The sequence below is a fragment of the Haematobia irritans genome, chromosome 4, assembly GCF_050003625.1.
Source record: "Haematobia irritans isolate KBUSLIRL chromosome 4, ASM5000362v1, whole genome shotgun sequence".
Classification (NCBI taxonomy): Eukaryota; Metazoa; Arthropoda; class Insecta; order Diptera; family Muscidae; genus Haematobia; species Haematobia irritans.
The window spans coordinates 132,264,462-132,282,715 of NC_134400.1; the positions used below are offsets into that span (position 1 = coordinate 132,264,462).

At 34.1% G+C, this 18,254-nt stretch overlaps 1 protein-coding gene across 1 annotated transcript in view; it reads left to right on the forward strand.

Annotated features, from left to right (window-relative positions):
- The window catches only part of LOC142233787 (uncharacterized), a 200,879-nt gene that overhangs the window by 178,202 nt on the left and 4,423 nt on the right, over positions 1-18,254 (forward strand). Inside the window, exons 11-14 of the mRNA XM_075304817.1 lie at positions 3,992-4,325; positions 4,642-4,908; positions 13,940-14,123; positions 17,653-17,859. Coding sequence (XP_075160932.1) covers positions 3,992-4,325; positions 4,642-4,908; positions 13,940-14,123; positions 17,653-17,859 — 992 coding nt within the window. The remainder of the gene's footprint in view (positions 1-3,991; positions 4,326-4,641; positions 4,909-13,939; positions 14,124-17,652; positions 17,860-18,254) is intronic.

Consider the following 18,254-nt stretch of genomic DNA (forward strand, 5'->3'; position numbering starts at 1 on the left):
ATTCTATAGAAATAAAATGTTGACAAAATTTTGTACAGGAATAAAGTTTACCACACATTGTTAAAGATCAAGCCACCAAAATGTAAAAATTATTACAAATTGTGTTTAGTGAAAATGTCCTACATTGTGGCCCTACGTCCCTACAAGACGCTAAATATTAGAAAAACCCTACATATAGGAAATTTCCCCTAATTCTAGCAACACTGGCTGTGTTGATATTGCGCCTACGGAGCTAGTATGCCACTAATATTGAGCCCATTATTAAAAACGAGAAAATCGTTAAATTAGTGTGGGCAATAAATACAAATTTGTAAAAATCGAGCAATATTCTTATGTAAGAGCTACAAGTACGTATAAGTACGATCGGCTAGTACATCAAAATTTGAAATTTGAGTAACATTGGTTAATAAATAAGAGTACTATGGCCAAATTTGGGAAAATCGAGCGATGTATATATATGGAAGCTATATCTAAATCTGAACCAATTTGATTAATACCACAAAAGGTTACCTTGTGCAAGATTTGAGTAAGATCTAAGAAATGAGGCCTGTATGGTCAAACATAAGGTTATAAGGGCGAATTTTTCAAAATCGGGCGATACATATATGTGAGCTATATCTAAATTTGAACCGATTTCGATGAAATATTGCACATATAGTAAGTACTATAGAGGACTGGATCTAGCCAACTTTTAGTAAGATCGGTTAATAAATAAGGGTTGTATGGCCAAATTTGGGAAAATCGGGCTATACATATATATGGGAGCAATATCTAAATCTGAACCGATTTCGACGATTTTTTGCACATATAGTTAGTGCTATAGAAGACTACATTTAGCCAAATTTGGGTAAGATCGGTTGATAAATAAGGGTTTTATAGCCAAATTTAGAAAAATCGGGCGGTACATACAGTTGTGCTCAAAATAATAGTAGTGCTGTGCTGAATTTTTTTTCTGCTTCTTCTATTCCTTCCACTTAAGGTTTATTTTATCTTTGTTTTTTACTATATCATTGTTTGGAGTGTGCATAATAAAAAAATACCGTTGGTTTAACTTCTGATGCTATTGTTGTTGTAAAAAAATCGACATAAGAAGAATCCCTTTGCAAGCTCCAAAACAAATAAAAGGGTTATAAGCTAGCTTACAAACAATTAAAAGACGAAAATAATTTAGCTGTCCATAGTCCAAGAAAAGTCACTCTCCTTTCAAAAAAACATGTATCGAAAAGAATAAAGTATGACCAAGAGGATTTCCATTGGTCAGTACAGAAATGGAGGAACATTCCCCACACGCAGAGAAGGAATATGATCACCACAACCATGTTTCAAAAGCAAAATGCTACTTTTTCACGGAAAGCTTGTAGCATGTTTATCGAAACCATGTTCTTTTCTCGGAAATTATGTATCTGATTTCGCAAAGCATGTTATGTTTGACGAGAAAAGAATATTTTTGCGACAAAAATGCTACATGGTCGCTGTGAAAAATTAACATGGTGCTCTTTAAACATGTTTGAGGTGATCATATTCCTTCTCTGGGTGCAGTACAGAAATGGAGGAACATTGGATGGATGAGTCAAAAATGGTGCTTTATGATTGAAGAGGATCCCGTCTATACACCCTCACAAAAAATCGCTTCTGTAACATATACTCCCAAACATATTTTGCTTCAAGCATATACATTTTTGGGTATTGCCCAAACATTTATATGTTTGATCTCTACCAATATATAATATGTTTGAAAGCATATTGGTCTAAACAATATATGTTTGGGTAGTCTAAGTTCCAAACATTTTGTATTTTTGCATCAAAATTCAATAATGTTGTCTTCCAAAAAACAATATGTTATTATGTGACCATATAATATGTTTGGAAGCATTTTGCACCCAAAAATATTATATGCTTAAAAAAAATTCTCCCAAACAATATTGTGCTCAAAATTTTATTTATTTATTTATATATTTACAATCATAATGAATTATGAAAATAAACAGGTAATATAGGTGCTAACAACATAGGTTTTCCACCTGAATGCTCAAAATTTTGTTTTGCCCAATTGTATATTCCCCGACATCTTTCTCACTTCCACGAGATTTTTTAGTTCTTAGCACCTTTTTCTGTAATACAAACATTGAAAACGAAATTATTCAATTTTATGATTTTTTTTATTTTAATTTTACCTTTTGCCGGACGGGGATTCGAACAGCGGACCACACAGTTTGTAAGGATCAAAGAAGTAGCTGATCAATTGCCCAAGGAAAAATAAAATGTTAATTTTGTAATAACAAGCAACAACCACCAACTTAATTCAATATCGCTCCCTGTTAAATAGCGCTCCAAGCTACTAAACACATATATGTTTATAGGCTATTTCTAAATTAATATATGTTTGCATCCAAACATATTATATTTACAAACATTTTATGTCCCAAACATAATATGTCTAACATATTAACATATATGTCCCAAACATGTTATGCTAGTTTATGAACATTATATGCTTGCACTCAAAAATATTGTGTTTAAAAATTTGTGTTCGAAACATATAATGTTTATAGCCAAACATATGAAAAACAGTCTTTTTCATCCGTGTATGTTCGGCAACCTAAAAACACTGAGTACAGTACCAATATTACGACAAAAACTGTAAATCACGATGGTGCTTTAATTTATTTGCTACTACTATTATTTTGAGCGCAGCTGTATAAATGGGAGCTATAGCTAAATCTGAACCGATTTCGATGATTTTTTGCACATATAATTAGTGCTGTAGAAGATTATATTTAGCCAACTTTGAGTAAGATCGGTTGATAAATAAAGGTTTTGTGGCCAAATTTGGGAAAATCGGGCGATACATATATATGAGAGCTATATCTAACTCTGAACCGATTTGAATGAAATTTTGCAGACTTGAAAGGCGATGGAAAAGATTACCTTTTGCCAGATTTGGTGACGATCCGTGTAAAAAAACGCGCAACGTGACCCCATTTGTCGAAATCGGGCGATACATATATATGGGAGCTATATCTAAATTTGATCCGATTTCTTCCAAATTCAATAGCGTTCGTCCTTGTGCCCAAAAAACTCCCTGTACCAAATTTCATCAAAATCGGTTAATAATTGCGGCCGGAATCCTGTGAACAACAAATACATGGACAGACGGACGGACGGACACCAAGCGCTATATCGACTCAGAAGGTGATTCTGAGAAATTTCTTTAATTAATAGAATTGTAAGATGATCTTGATTAACTATATTTATATTATCTTTATTATCATTTTTTATTTAATTCTTAAGATTTAATTCTTACTCGTATGTTAAATGAAATAATTTAGCTGTCAAATTATATTCTATTTTTGAATTTTGTTACCTTTGCTCACTCCCGATGGAGAAATGTCGTAAGTCTCGTGAATCACGTGAATTGTCGTGAATCGTGCGTGAGCGCGAGTCTTTAGAAGCGTGAGCGTGCGTGAGTACTGCTGTTCATTTCGTGAGTATGCGTGAGTGTGATTGGATATCACACGTGTCGTGCATGAGCGTGCGTAAATAAACATTTTGCTTCGTTAATGTCACGCGCACAACTCTAGCAAAAAAAGAGCTTCCAAAAAAGTAACTTGGATCCCCAATTTGTGATCCGGAAGTAGTGCAAACTAGGATCATTTCCAATGAATTTTACATGGGCTTGTCATAGGACGGAAGTACTCCATTTTTGGATCTTTTGCATTGCTTTAGAAGTTGTGCCTTGGAAGTTCATTTGGATGAAGAAATTTAAAAAACTAAAAAACCAAAAATTTTTTTCCAATTTCACTTTTCCTTTTTATCAGTATTTTTTGTTGCACTTTTATTTTCTTATGATTATATGAATGCCGGACCAGCACTACTTCTGATATTTTTGTTTGGGAACTTGAAGGGCGTATATAAATTGGAAGGAAATCGCATGAAAACAAAATTTTCGCTCAATATTTTTAACCTTTCTCTTTTTTTGTAACCTTTTTAGGCCCTTGGAATTCAAGCTTAAATACGAATTCATTGATTTACACCAAGATGGCATACCCATGGGAGGCGGTGAATTGGATTGCAATCGTAAATTCGTCAGCAGTATGATGGACCGCAAAGATCCAGCTATTTTTCGCAGTGTACGCAACATTTTCCTCTTTGGTCGTGGAGGTACACGAAACCTTAAATGCATTTACAAATTTGAGGGGATGCGTGGCGAAAGGGTACGCATCAAATTACGCAAAGTGACCACAATGAATCGCCATTGCATGTCACGTGTGGATGAGGACATAAATAGGTCATTCTGTTATGGAGATACCAGTGTCAAAGTAGAGGTAAGCTTGCATGTTAATGCGAATGAATGGACAATGGTATGATTATGGAACATGAAATGGGTAATACACCCTTAAACACACACACACGTTGTTGTTGTGTGAAAGCTTGAGAACAAAGTGTCTGCGTGTCATCAATGGAGGAGGATGGGACCGTGTGCCCTTTTGAAGTGGATACTTTGTAGTGTATGTTTGAGTGCCAACCTATAGTCAATGGTCCATAACCATCCATTGCATGTATGTTATTCATTTTCCCCATTTTTATTACCCTTATTATTCTTGTAATCGGTGATGTTCATGCGATGTTCACTTCTTGCAGATATTCGAGCGTCCATATCATGACACGATTTTATTGCCACGCGGATGCCTTTGCAATTCGTCCAATACATCACACTTGCCCGTCGAATACACATCCACCAGTCGCGATGTGGAAGTACACTTTACGGCCTACAACATGACCACTCTCGATGATCCGGATGCTTTAAATTTCGAGGGTTTGTTTGAGTTTGTTAAAGGGCCAACAAATTGCAAGGATGGTCGTCGCAAATTTGGACCCAGTGGAACAATTGATATGACATTTGGTGATGTGAGTATGATTCTTTATATGATAATTATTAATAACGAATGTCTGGGAAAACTGCAATTTTTTTTTAAATTAAAATATATTGCAAATTTTTCTGGGCACTTTTGAGTGAATAGTAGGTTTCCAAACATTTTGCGTTGAATGATTTTCAAAGTAGAAACGTAAAAAACAGAGCGAAATACGAGGAATTGTATTTTCTTTTTCGATAATTCAGGCTGAAAGTTCACGCAGTAAGAGCTTGCAGGTAGCCAGAGGCATACCAACAGATTCTAGTTCCCCTGGAATATCCCAGCAAAAAAAGCGTCGTCAAAAAAGTAGTGCAAATGTTCTTTTTGGATCAGGAAGTGGTTCAAAATTGGCGCAGAAGCGATGATTTTAACATGGATTTATCATAGGGCGGATGTCCACAATTTTAACAGCCGTTGCCAAAGACAATAAACTTTAGAAGATAGGAAATTGGCTTGTAATTTGTATACCCTCCACCATAGGATGGGGGGTATTTAACTTTGTCATTTAGTTTGTAACACACCGAAATATTGCTCTAAGACCCCATAAAGTATATATATTCTGGGTCGTGGTGAAATTCTGAGTCGATCTGAGCATGTCCGTCCGTCCGTCCGTCTGTTGAAATCACGCTAACTTCCCAACGAAACAAGCTATCGACTTGAAACTTGGCACAAGTAGTTGTTATTGATGTAGGTCATAACCGTATTGGAAATGAACCATATCGGACCACTTTTACGTATAGCGCCCACATAAACCGACGCTCAGATTTGTCTTGCGGAGCCTCTTGGAGGAGTCAACTTCATCAAATCCGGTTGAAATTTGGTACATGGTGTTGGCATATGGTATCTAACAACCATGCAAAAATTGGTCCACATCGGTCCATAACTATATATAGCCCCCATATAAACCGATCCCCAGATTTGGCTTGCGGAGCCTCTAAGAGAAGCAAATTTTATCCGATCCGACAGAAATTTGGTACATGATGTTAGTATATGGTCTCTAACAACCATGCAAAAATTGGTCCACATCGGACCATAATTATATATAGCCCCCATATAAACCGATCCCTAGATTTGACATCCGGAGCCTCATGGATGAGCAAAATTCATCCGATTCGGTTGAAATTTGGTACATGGTGTTAGTATATGGTCTCTAACAACCATGCAGGAATTGGTCCATATCGGTCCATAATTATATGTAGCCCCCATATAAACCGATCCCCAGATTTGACCTCCGGAGCCCCTTGGAAGAGCAAATTTCACCCGATCCGGTTGAAATTTGATACGTGGTGAAATTTGGTACATTTCGCTAGTATATGGCCGCTGACAACCATGCAAAAATTGGTCCATATAGGCCGATCACTAAAAATAATCTACCAAACTTTTATTTCTATAGAACATTTTGTCAAAATTTTATTACTACAGAAAATTTTGTCAAGATTTTATTTCTATAGAAAATTTTGTCAAAATTTTATTACTATAGAAAATTTTGTCAAAATTTTATTACTATAGAAAATTTTGTCAAGATTTTATTTCTATAGACAATTTTGTCAAAATTTTATTTCTATAGAAAATTTTGTCCAAATTTTATTTCTATAGAAAATTTTGTCAAACTGAATTATTATATTATTAAATCGGCCTTTTTATACCCTTCACCACCACTGTGGTACAGGGTATAATAAGTTTGTGCATTTGTATGTAACGCCAAGAAGGAAAAGTCTGGGACCCATCGTATAGTATATCGATCGTCTTAGAATTAAATTCTGAGTCGATTTAGCGATGTCCGTCTGTCTGGCCTCAAAAGCCAGAGTTTTGCCCTGATTTGCTTCAAATTTTGCACAAGGAGTCCGTTCAATACGTTCATTGTGCTAAATTTGGTTGAAATTGGTTCAGATTTAGATATAGCTCCCATATATATCTTTTGTCCGATTTCGACTAATATGGCCTCAAAAGCCAGAGATTTGCCCTGATTTGCTTAATATTTTATACAAGGAGTACGTACGGAGAGTATCATTCAGTGTGCTAAATTTGGTTAAAATCAATTCAGATTTGGATATAGCTCCCATATATATCTTTCGTCCGATTTCGACTAATATGGCCTCAAAAGCCAGAGGTTTGACCCGATTTGCTTCAAATTTTGCACAAGGAGTACGTTTAATAGTATCGTTAAGCATGCCAAATTTGGTTCAAATCGGGTCAGACTTTGATATAGCTCCCATATATAACATATCTTTTGTCCGATTTGCACTAATATGGCTTCAAAAGCCAGAGTTTTGCCCTGAGTTGCTTCAAATTTTGCATAAAGAGTACGTTTAATAGTATCGTTAAGTGTGCCAAATTTGGTTGAAATCGGTTCAGATTTAGATATAGCTCCCATATATATCTTTCGCCCGATTTACACCCATATTACCACGGAGGCCAAAAATATTCTCCCATTTACGTTTTTTGCTAAGATAGCAGGATTATTATTCTAACTATGCATGTCAAATTTGGTCAAAATCGGTTCATATTTAGATATAGATCCCATATACACTGAAAAAACAGTGAACCCACCAGCAAGAAAACTTTTGATTAATTTTAGAAAATTTTGAATATTTTTAGAAAATTTTAACTAAACAGTATTAGAAGCGCTGGCATCATGCCGATATAACAAATATAGTAAATATTTTTCGACAAATTCAAGAAAATTTATTAGACATAAATAATTTTCTTCACTTGTTTAAGAAAATTTTGTAGTTTGAAGGAAAAAATTGGAGTTCAAAATTAAAAGAATGTCTTTAGTGATATATGAAGTTCATGATGGACGCTTTTGTAGTAAAATTTGCAAATTTAAAGAAATAATGAACTATTTTGTGAGAAATACGAATTTAGTTAAACTTTATACTTAATTCCCCGTATTTTAGTTAATTTAACTAGCGTACGTAAAAAATTATTAGATTAAACGAAACTTTCTCCAAACATAATAATTTCATGAACTAAAATATAGTTGAATTGGCTTTAGTGAAATAGAAAGTTCACTTTTTTTTTTGAGTGTATATGTACGCCAGAGTTGGGGAAATATGGTAGACTGTTTCATATTTTAGACCCATATTCAACGGAAATTTCCTCAAATTGACTCGATAGATTCCACAGAGAATTCATTTAATATGCTATTTAAGTGTGTCATCTTGATCTAATATGGCCAAAATACCCACAATTTACACAAAATTCTGTAATGATTTCCCCATATCGTAGACATATCCTACACACTGTAATGCCAAAGTTTCCATAGAATGGTCGAATTTTAAATAAAACTTCCGACTTGTAGAAATATCGCCCAAGTAATATATCACAACCCACAATAGACCACATATCTTGGCGAGATTTAACCAATATCCTTGTAAAATTGCCACTGCTGAGTAGCAAACATTGTAAATTGTACTCAAATTGTCCTATATCTCGAATATATATGTATCGCCCGATAAATGATAAATGCTAAATTGCTCTAACTTTATAATTCCCATATTTTGTTACTAGCAATGTGTTCCATCCCAGGGTGTTAGCCGATTTAATTTTTAATTCTAGCGATTTTGTAGAAGGTCAAAAAATTGTCTCCAAATCGTTTAAGATATAAATCAGATATAGTAACACAAATTTTGGTCTACATAATGGTGAAGGGTATAATATAGTCGACCCCGCCCGACTTTAGACTTTTGTTTTACTAACATTGTGTTTCATCCCAGGGTGTTGGCCGATTTATCTTTTAATTCTAGCTTGTAGAAGTAAAAAAAAATTGTCTCCAAATCGTTTCAGATACAAATCAGATATGGTAACACAAATGTTGGTCTACATAATGGTGAAGAGTATAATATAGTCGGCCCCGCCCGACTTTAGACTTTTGTTTTACTAAGATTGTGTTTCATCTCAGGGTGTTGGCCGATTTAATTTTTAATTCTAGCGATTTTGTAGAAGTAAAAAAAATTGTATCCAAATCGTTTCAGATATAAATCATATATGGTAACACAAATGTTGGCCCCGCCCGACTTTAGGTTTTACTTACTTATTTTAGTTTAATGTATGCCACGTATGGACTAACTTACAATTTTGAAGACGGTGTTAGGAAGTTTTAAGATACCTTGCCATCGGCAAGTGTTACCGCAACCCAAGTAATTCGATTGTAGATGACAGTCTTTAGTATAAGTTCCTATGCAATCCATGGTGGAGGGCAGATTAGATTCGGCCTGTCCGAACTTACGGGCGTATATACTTGTTTTATTTGCATTTTTTAAATGAAAACCTTAATTTTCTAAATTGCATAATGTTAAATTTTGAGCAATAAATTAAAAATTATACTTTCCCGTTTGTTACAAGATATTTCCAACTCTTAATTTCTTTTTATTTGCATTTTAATGTTTCGAACCAAACGTGTAAACGACAAGTAGGGACCTAGCGCCGTCCATGGTTTGATGTTCTCAGCAGCCAATTTCTCATCTTCTTTTCTTCTATTGTGTTTGGGCATTGCACTGAATTTTCATCACTTCTTAAGGTGTGATCCGAATTCAGTGTTTTGGATGTGTATTAAAAATTTTTCATAATTTCATATATATATTTTTTTTAAGTTTTAATGCATTCTAATGCTTGTCTGAAACGTTTGACCTTACAACTTTTCAAAAATTCGCAAATTTTCTAAAATAGACTTAATATTTTTTTCGACAAAATTTTAATAATTTGTACCACTTCATTAATTTTTACTCTGTTGCTAACCTATTTGAAACAAAAACAAGTATATACGGCCGCAAGTTCGGCCAGGCCGAATCTTATGTACCCACCACCATGGATTGCGTAGAAACTTCTACGAAAGACTGTCATCCACAATCGAATTACTTGGGTTGTGGTATCTTAAAACTTCTTAACATCGTTTTCTAAATTGTGATTTAGTCCATACATGGTATATATTAGACAAAAAAGTTATGTATAGTTAAGTCTACAAATAATTACGAATCGATACGGACTTTTTGTACGCAGAGAGCCAGAATTGAAATATGGGGGTCGCTTATATGGGGGCTATATACAATTATGAACTTGATATGGACCAATTTTTGTGTGATTGGGGATCGATTTATCTGAGGGCCATATATAACTATAGACCGATATGGACCTAGTTAGGCATGGTTGTTAACGACCATATACTAGCACAATGTACCAAATTTCAACTCACTCGGATGAAAACCGGATCGGTTTATATGGGGCTATGTACGATTATGGACTGATATGGACCACTTTTGGCATGGTTGTTAAATATCATATACTACCACCACGTACCAAATTTCAAGCAGATCGGATGAATTTTGCTTCTCCAAAAGGCACCGGAGGTCAAATCTGGGAATCGGTTTATATGGAAGCTATATATAATTATGGACTGATAGGAACCAATTCCTGCATGGTTGTTGGATACCAAGGGGCTCTGGAGGTCAAATCTGGAGATCGGTTTATATGGGGCCTATATATAATTATGGACCGATCGACCAATTTTTGCATGGGAGTTTGAGGCCATATATTAACACCACGTACCAAATTTCAACTGAATCAGATGAATTTTGGTCTTCCAAGAGGCTCCGGAGGTCAAATCTGGTGATCGGTTTATATGGGGGCTATATATAATTACGAACCGATGTGGACTACTTTTTGCATGGTTGTTAGAGACCATATACTAACACCATGTACCAAATTTCAGCCGGATCGGATGAAATTTGCTTCTCTTATCCCAATTTGGTTGAAATTTTGCACAGGGAGTAAAATTAGCATTGTAGCTATGCGTGCCAAATTTGGTTGAAATCGGTTCAGATTTAGATATAGCTTCAATATATAGCTTTCGGCCGATTTACACTCATATGACCACAGATGCCAATTTTTTGCTCCGATTTAGTTTAAATTTTTCACATGGAGTAGAATTAGCATTTTTGCTATGCGTGCCAAGTTTGGTTGAAATCGGTTCAGATTTAGATATAGCTCCCATATATATGTTTTTCTGATTTCGACAAAAATGGTCAAAATACCAACATTTTCCTTGTAAAATCGCCACTGCTTAGGCGAAAAGTTATAAAAATGACTCTAATTTTCCTAAACTTCTAATACATATATATCGAGCGATAAATCATAAATAAACTTTTGCAAAGTTTCCTCAAAACTGCTTCAGATTTAGACGTTTCCCATATTTATACCCTTCACCACTACTGTGGTACAGGGTATAATAAGTTTGTGCATTTGTATGTAACGCCAAGAAGGAAAAGTCTGAGACCCATCGTTTAGTACACCGATCGTCTTAGAATTAAATTCTGAGTCGATTTAGCGATGTCCGTCTGTCTGTCTGTCCGTCTGTCTGTCTGTCTGTTGATGTATTTTTGTGTGCAAAGTACAGCTCGCAGTTTTAGTCCAATTGTCCTAAAATTTGGTATGGGGTCCTGTTTCGGCTCAAAGACGATCCCTATTGATTTTGGAAAAAATCGGTTCAGATTTAGATATAGCTGCCATATATATTTTTCACCGATCTGGTCATAATTGGCGTGTATATCAACCGATCTTCCTCAAATTCCGTACATCCCAATATTTTATGAGTCTCGAAAAACTTGCAAAATATCATCCAAATCGGTTCAGATTTAGATATAGCTCCCATATATAGCTTTCGCCCGATTTACACTCATTTGCCCACAGAGGCCAATTTTTTGCTCCGATTTAGTTGAAATTTTGCATAGGGAGTAGAATTAGCATTGTAGCTATGCGTGCCAAATTTGGTTGAAATCGGTTCAGATTTAGATATAGCTCCCATATATATCTTTCGCCCGATATGGACTAATACGGTCCCAGAAGGCAGAGTTTTATCCCAATTTGGTTGACATTTTGCACAGGGAGTAGAATTGGCATTGTAGCTATGCGTGCCAAATATGGTTGAAATCCCATATATAGCTTTCGGCCGATTTACACTCATATGACCACAGATGCCAATTTTTTGCTCCGATTTAGTTGAAATTTTGCACAGGGAGTAGAATTAGCATTTTTGCTATGCGTGCCAAGTTTGGTTGAAATCGGTTCAGATTTAGATATAGCTCCCATATATATGTTTTTCTGATTTCGACAAAAATGGTCAAAATACCAACATTTTCCTTGTAAAATCGCCACTGCTTAGTCGAAAAGTTATAAAAATGACTCTAATTTTCCTAAACTTCTAATACATATATATCGAGCGATAAATCATAAATAAACTTTTGCAAAGTTTCCTCAAAACTGCTTCAGATTTAAACGCTTCCCATATTTTTTTACTAACATTGTGTTCCTCCCTAGTGCATTAGCCGACTTAAATTTTGAGTCTATAGATTTTGTCGAAGTCTATCAAATTTTGTCCAGATCGAGTGATATTTAAATGTATGTATTTGGGACAAACCTTTATATATAGCCCCCAACACATTTGACGGATGTGATATGGTATTGAAAATTTAGATCTACAAAGTGGTGCAGGGTATAATATAGTCGGCCCCGCCCGACTTTAGACTTTCCTTACTGGTTTTTTACTAACATTGTGTTCCACCCTAGTGCATTAGCCGACTTAAATTTTGAGTCTATAGATTTTGTCGAAGTCTATCAAATGTTGTCCAGATCGAGTGATATTTAAATGTATGTATTTGGGACAAACCTTTATATATAGCCCCCAACACATTTTCCGGATGTGATATGGTATCGAAAATTTAGATCTACAAAGTGGTGCAGGGTATAATATAGTCGGCCCCGCCCGACTTTAGACTTTCCGTACTTGTTTTTCTTCTATAAAATACATGTTTTATTAATTAAATATACTTATTTAAAATCAACAGCATAGGCTGGCCTTGAAATATTAGTTAATTATTCCACTATTTCCAATTTCCATGTAATGTTATCAACTGTAAACCGTATTTTTCTTCTTCTTGTACCTTTCACTTTTAATAAGTGTCTGCTTAACGATTTTGTCCTCCTTTTACAATTTCAATACCTACAAATATAAAAAATCATAAACCAATTTTTTCAAAAAAGGTTAGCGTCACTGTAGGAATGTTACCTGATAATTGAAGATTCCAAAATGAAGACGAATGAAGGGGTTGTTATTCTGTTGCTGTTTTCATTCTTTATACACCATCACGAACATTGATAGACTTATTGTTTGTTATTTATGTTCAATAATTTTGAAAAAAAAAAACGAAATATGTTCTCACTAATTTAAAATAACAAATATTTTTTTGTTATTTATTATATTATTTTACTATATTATTTATTAACAATCTCTCCGTATACCATAACAACGCGATTCCAACTTAAAAAAACACACACAACCCACGCACAAACATATCGATTACATCGATTACAGGTAGATAAATATAGGAAAATTTCATATATTCTAACAAGTGTGTTTCCTTAAGTTTTGAAAGGACTGAATACTTCTTAGTATGAATGAACTAAAATATTTTTCTATGCCAAGTGTTATTCGTATGTATGATAAGCTTTCTATAATAAAGGAATTCAGTGTTATCGTTTTATAAGAAATTTTACTAAATTTGAGGAAACTTGGTTTTAGTTCGGGTTTTGTTTATTTTTACGAACGCTATGTTATCAGTGAATAAAATTTTCTTGTTCAGTAGTAAATTCGTATACCCAGCGAAGAAAAAAGTATTAGTAAAATTCCATGCCTTATTCTAATTAATTAACTCTTCCTAAATGCTTTCACTTTAGGATTTTTTTTACTGAAACAAGTAATTTTATTATTTCACACAAAAATTTAACTTAATGGAAATAAAATGGCTAAATTAAATTGATAAACATTTGTTCCTTTAGTTTCGAAGGCACTTTTTCCTGGCTGTACGCATAGGGAATATTTAATTAAATTTGGAATAACGAATCTTTTTAATTGATACAACGGGACATTTTCATTAGCTCATTTACAAATTTCGTTAAATTACATAATTAATTATACTGCAACCACTATCCAACCAATCCTTTCACTTATGTATTTCAATGTATTTTTCTAGATGGAATGTCGTACACGTCCTTGGCTTATTGAACCATCGAATGGCAACAAGTTCCTTTATGTTCGTCTAAAAGCCATATTTTTGCGCAAATATAACCCCAGAAAAGCCACAAACACTAGCATTGCTGTGACTAGCTCATACCGCTGTGAAACGAATTCTAGAGCTGTACTAACAACATCCGAAGGTAAGTAATTTATATTTATATGATATATTTATGGCTGATGTCAATTTGAAGTAATACGATTAAAAGTGGTGTGAAAATCAAGTTATAATTATGTATCGGAATTATCATGACTTTAGTAAATATCTGCCAGAGAAAAGTTCACATTATTATAAGACTTATTGAATCATTTCTTAAATGATCGGCATTTTGAAAATTCATATTTTTTGATCTCCCGCAAAACCTGGGAAATTAATTGGAGAAGGTTACTGTGCGTAGTTAAAAAAACGCATAGATTGGAAAAATATTTACTTTACATGCAAGCCTATACAATCTAAATGTTAGGACCAGCGATGTACACAACATTAAGTTTGTTGTATATGTTCTTATTATTGTTATGTTACATGAAAAAGATTTATTTATTAAACTAGTGCAATTTGTCCTTAATATTGTGTAAATTGCATGTCATAAAATTTTTATTACTTAATCTTTCACATCAAGACAATATTTTTCCGCTGTAGATAGAAGAATAGACATTGAAACCTAATTCTTAAAATAAATAAGGCATAGTAAATATAACGCCCATATTGGCGCGCATGGAAATATAAACTTGATCTAGGCTTCAAGAAATATGCTTCGATTTCTTTCAAATTGAAGTCTCTGCTAAATTGTTTATGAACAAAATATTTAAAAATTTTTAATGTGCATGCCGTGCAAAAACATTTTTATACCCTCCATCATAGGATGGGGGTATATTAACCTTGTCATTCCGTTTGTAACACATCGAAATATTGCTCTAAGATCCCATAAAGTATATATATTCTGGGTCGTGGTGAAATTCTGAGTCGATCTAAGCATGTCCGTCCGTCCGTCTGTTGAAATCACGCTAACTTCCGAACGAAACAAGCTATCGACTTGAAACTTGGCACAAGTAGTTTTTATCGATGTAGGTCGGATGGTATTGAAAATGGGCCATATCGGTCCACTTTAACGTATAGCCCTCATATAAAGGGACCCTCAGATTTGGCTTGTGGAGCCTCTAACAGAAGCAAATTCCATCCGATCCGGCTGAAATTTGGTACATGGTGTTAGTATGTGGTCTCTACCAACCATGCAAAAATTGGTTCACATCGGTCCATAATTATATATAGCCCCCATATAAACCGATCCCCCGATTTGGCTTGCGAGGCCTCTAAGAGAAGCAAATTTCATCCGATCCGGCTGAAATTTGGTACATGGTGTTAGTCTATGGTCTCTAACAACCATGCAAAAATTGGTCCACATCGGTCCATAATTATATATAGCCCCCATATAAACCGATCCCCCGATTTGGCTTGCGAGGCCTCTAAGTGAAGCAAATTTCATCCGATCCGGCTGAAATTTGGTACATGGCGTTGGTATATGGTCTCTAACAACCATGCAAAAATTGGTCCACATCGGTCCATAATTATATATAACCCCCATATAAACCGATCGCCAGATTTGGCTTGCGGAGCCTAAAAGAGAAGCAAATTTCATCCAATCCGGCTGAAATTTGGTACATGGCGTTGGTATATGGTCTCTAACAACCATGCAAAAATTGGTCCACATCGGTCCATAATTATATATAGCCCCCATATAAACCGATCCCCAGATTTGGCTTGCGGAGCCTCAAAGAGAAGAAAATTTCATCCGATCCGGCTGAAATTTGGTATATGGTCTCTAACAAACATGCAAAAAATGGTCCACATCGGTTCATAATTATATATAGCCCCCATATAAACCGATCCACAGATTTGGCTTGCGAAGTCTCCAAGAGAAGCAAATTTCATCCAATCCGGTTGTAACTTGGAACATGGTGTTAGTATATGATCTTTAACAACCGTGCCAGAATTGGTCCATATCGGTCCATAATTATATATAGCCCCCATATATAAAACATTCTCCAGATTTGACCTCCGGAGCCTCTTGGAGGAGCAAAATTCATCCGATTCGGTTCAAATTAGGAACGTGGTGTTAGTATATGGTCGCTAACAACCATACCAAAATTGGTCCAATCACACAAAAATTGGTCCATATCGGTTCATAATCATGGTTGCCACTAGAGCCAAAAATAATCTACCAAAATTTTATTTCTATAGAAAATTTTGTCAAAATTTTATTTCTATAGAAAATTTTGTCAAAATTGTATTTCTAGAGAAAATTTTGTTAAAATTTTATTCGGTTCATAATAAAATTTTCATCATTGTCAAAATTTTATTTCTATAGACAATTTTGTCAAAATTTTATTTCTATAGAAAATTCTGTTCAAATTTTATTCCATTCATAATCATGGTTGCCACTCGAGCCAAAAATAATCTACCAAGATTTTATTTCTATAGAAAATTTTGTCAAAAGTTTATTTCTATAGAAAATTTTGTTAAAATTTTATTTTTGTAGAAATTTTTGTCAAAATTTTTATTTCTATAGAAAATTTTGTGAAAATTTTTATTTCTATAGAAAATTTTGTGAAAATTTTATTTCTATAGAAAATTTTGTTAAAATTTTATTTCTGTAGAAAATTTTGTCAAAATTTTATGTCTACTTTGTCAAACTGAATTATATACGTATTGGATCGATCTTTTTTGATTTAATATATACCACGAATGGACTTACATACAATTTAGAAGATGGTGTTAGGAGGTTTTAAGATACCTTGCCATCGGCAAGCGTTACCGCATCTTAAGTAATTCGATTGTGGATGGCAGTGTTTAGATTAAGTTTCTACGCAATCCATGATGGAGGGTGCATAAGCTTCGGCCTGGCCGAACTTACGGCCGTATATACTTGTTGTAAACTATTCTGGTAACTCTCATTACTCCATATTCACCCAAAAAAACAAAGTGAACCCACCGTGGAAGAAAATGTAGGTTTATTTTAGAAATTTTTAATTAAAATAGTTTTCTAATTGCAACATGTTATAAATAAGTTAATACTTTTTGTCAAACTGAAGAAATTTTTTAAAAATAATTAATTTTTTTCTGTCGTTTAAGAAAATGTCATATGTTGAAAGAAAAAATTGGATTTAAAAATTGTTAAAATGCCTTTAGCGCTGTACGATGTTCAAGACAGGTACAATTTTAGTAAAATTTACTCATTTGAGAGACTTGTGAACTCAATTTAAGCAAACTTCTGCCATTTTAGGAAAATATGAACTATTTTATTTTGTAGTAAAATTGTGCACTATATTTGTATACAACTTTTTTTTCTTAGTCATTAAAGTTAGCAAAAGATTATTCAAATAAGGAACATTTACTCATATTGTGCAAAATTTAACTAAAATCAACTAATCTTCATGAACTAAAATAAAGTTCAGTTGGCATTAGAGCCCCTTTTTTCTGGGTGTTCTTAATTATTCCATTATTAATTTGAAAAATGATGTATTATCCTATCGAATACCAATTTTCCAATAATTTACATGACCATGTTTCGTATACAAAATTGGTCCTTGTTGCTAGAGGATTTTAGAACCACTACATTCACTTGATATCATTTTTGATCTCCTAAAAATTCAATTTCACTCTTATTCGATTAGGTTTAACTATCACAGCATGCCCACTATCACCAGACTCTAAGGCATATGAATTTGTGGAAATTTTCAGTGCTGGATGGAATGAGCGACCGAACTTTTCTATTGCAAATCGTTCAAAAGCCATCAGTGTAGAGTTCCTAAGACCAGAAAATGGTGATTTCTCATTTAATTGGATGGAATTGATACCTGGACCCACATTGAGTATTGCAGGTAAGTGAATGATTGCACACTGTTTGATATATAAAAAGAAATTGGATGAAGATTCGACTTCGCTTTTTGCTGAGTTAAAAATCAGGAATTTTCGGCAACTGTATTTTCTCTAAACGAGGTCAAGAAGCAACTATAGCCGCTCGGGACATACGAAATAGAGCTCGACCGAAGCGGATTATTTTGGCTGAACACACAACAAAAAGATTCGACTCGCTTTGGTAATAACTGCATTTGTCGAAAATTCTGATTATTGCCCTCATGAATATTCCATTTCTTTGTTAAACAACCAAATAAATAATTTTAAAATAACTATAATACAAAACTCTACGAATTTTATGTGATAAAATTAATCTAATCGAATGAAATTAAATTAAATGAAACCAAAAAAAATTAAA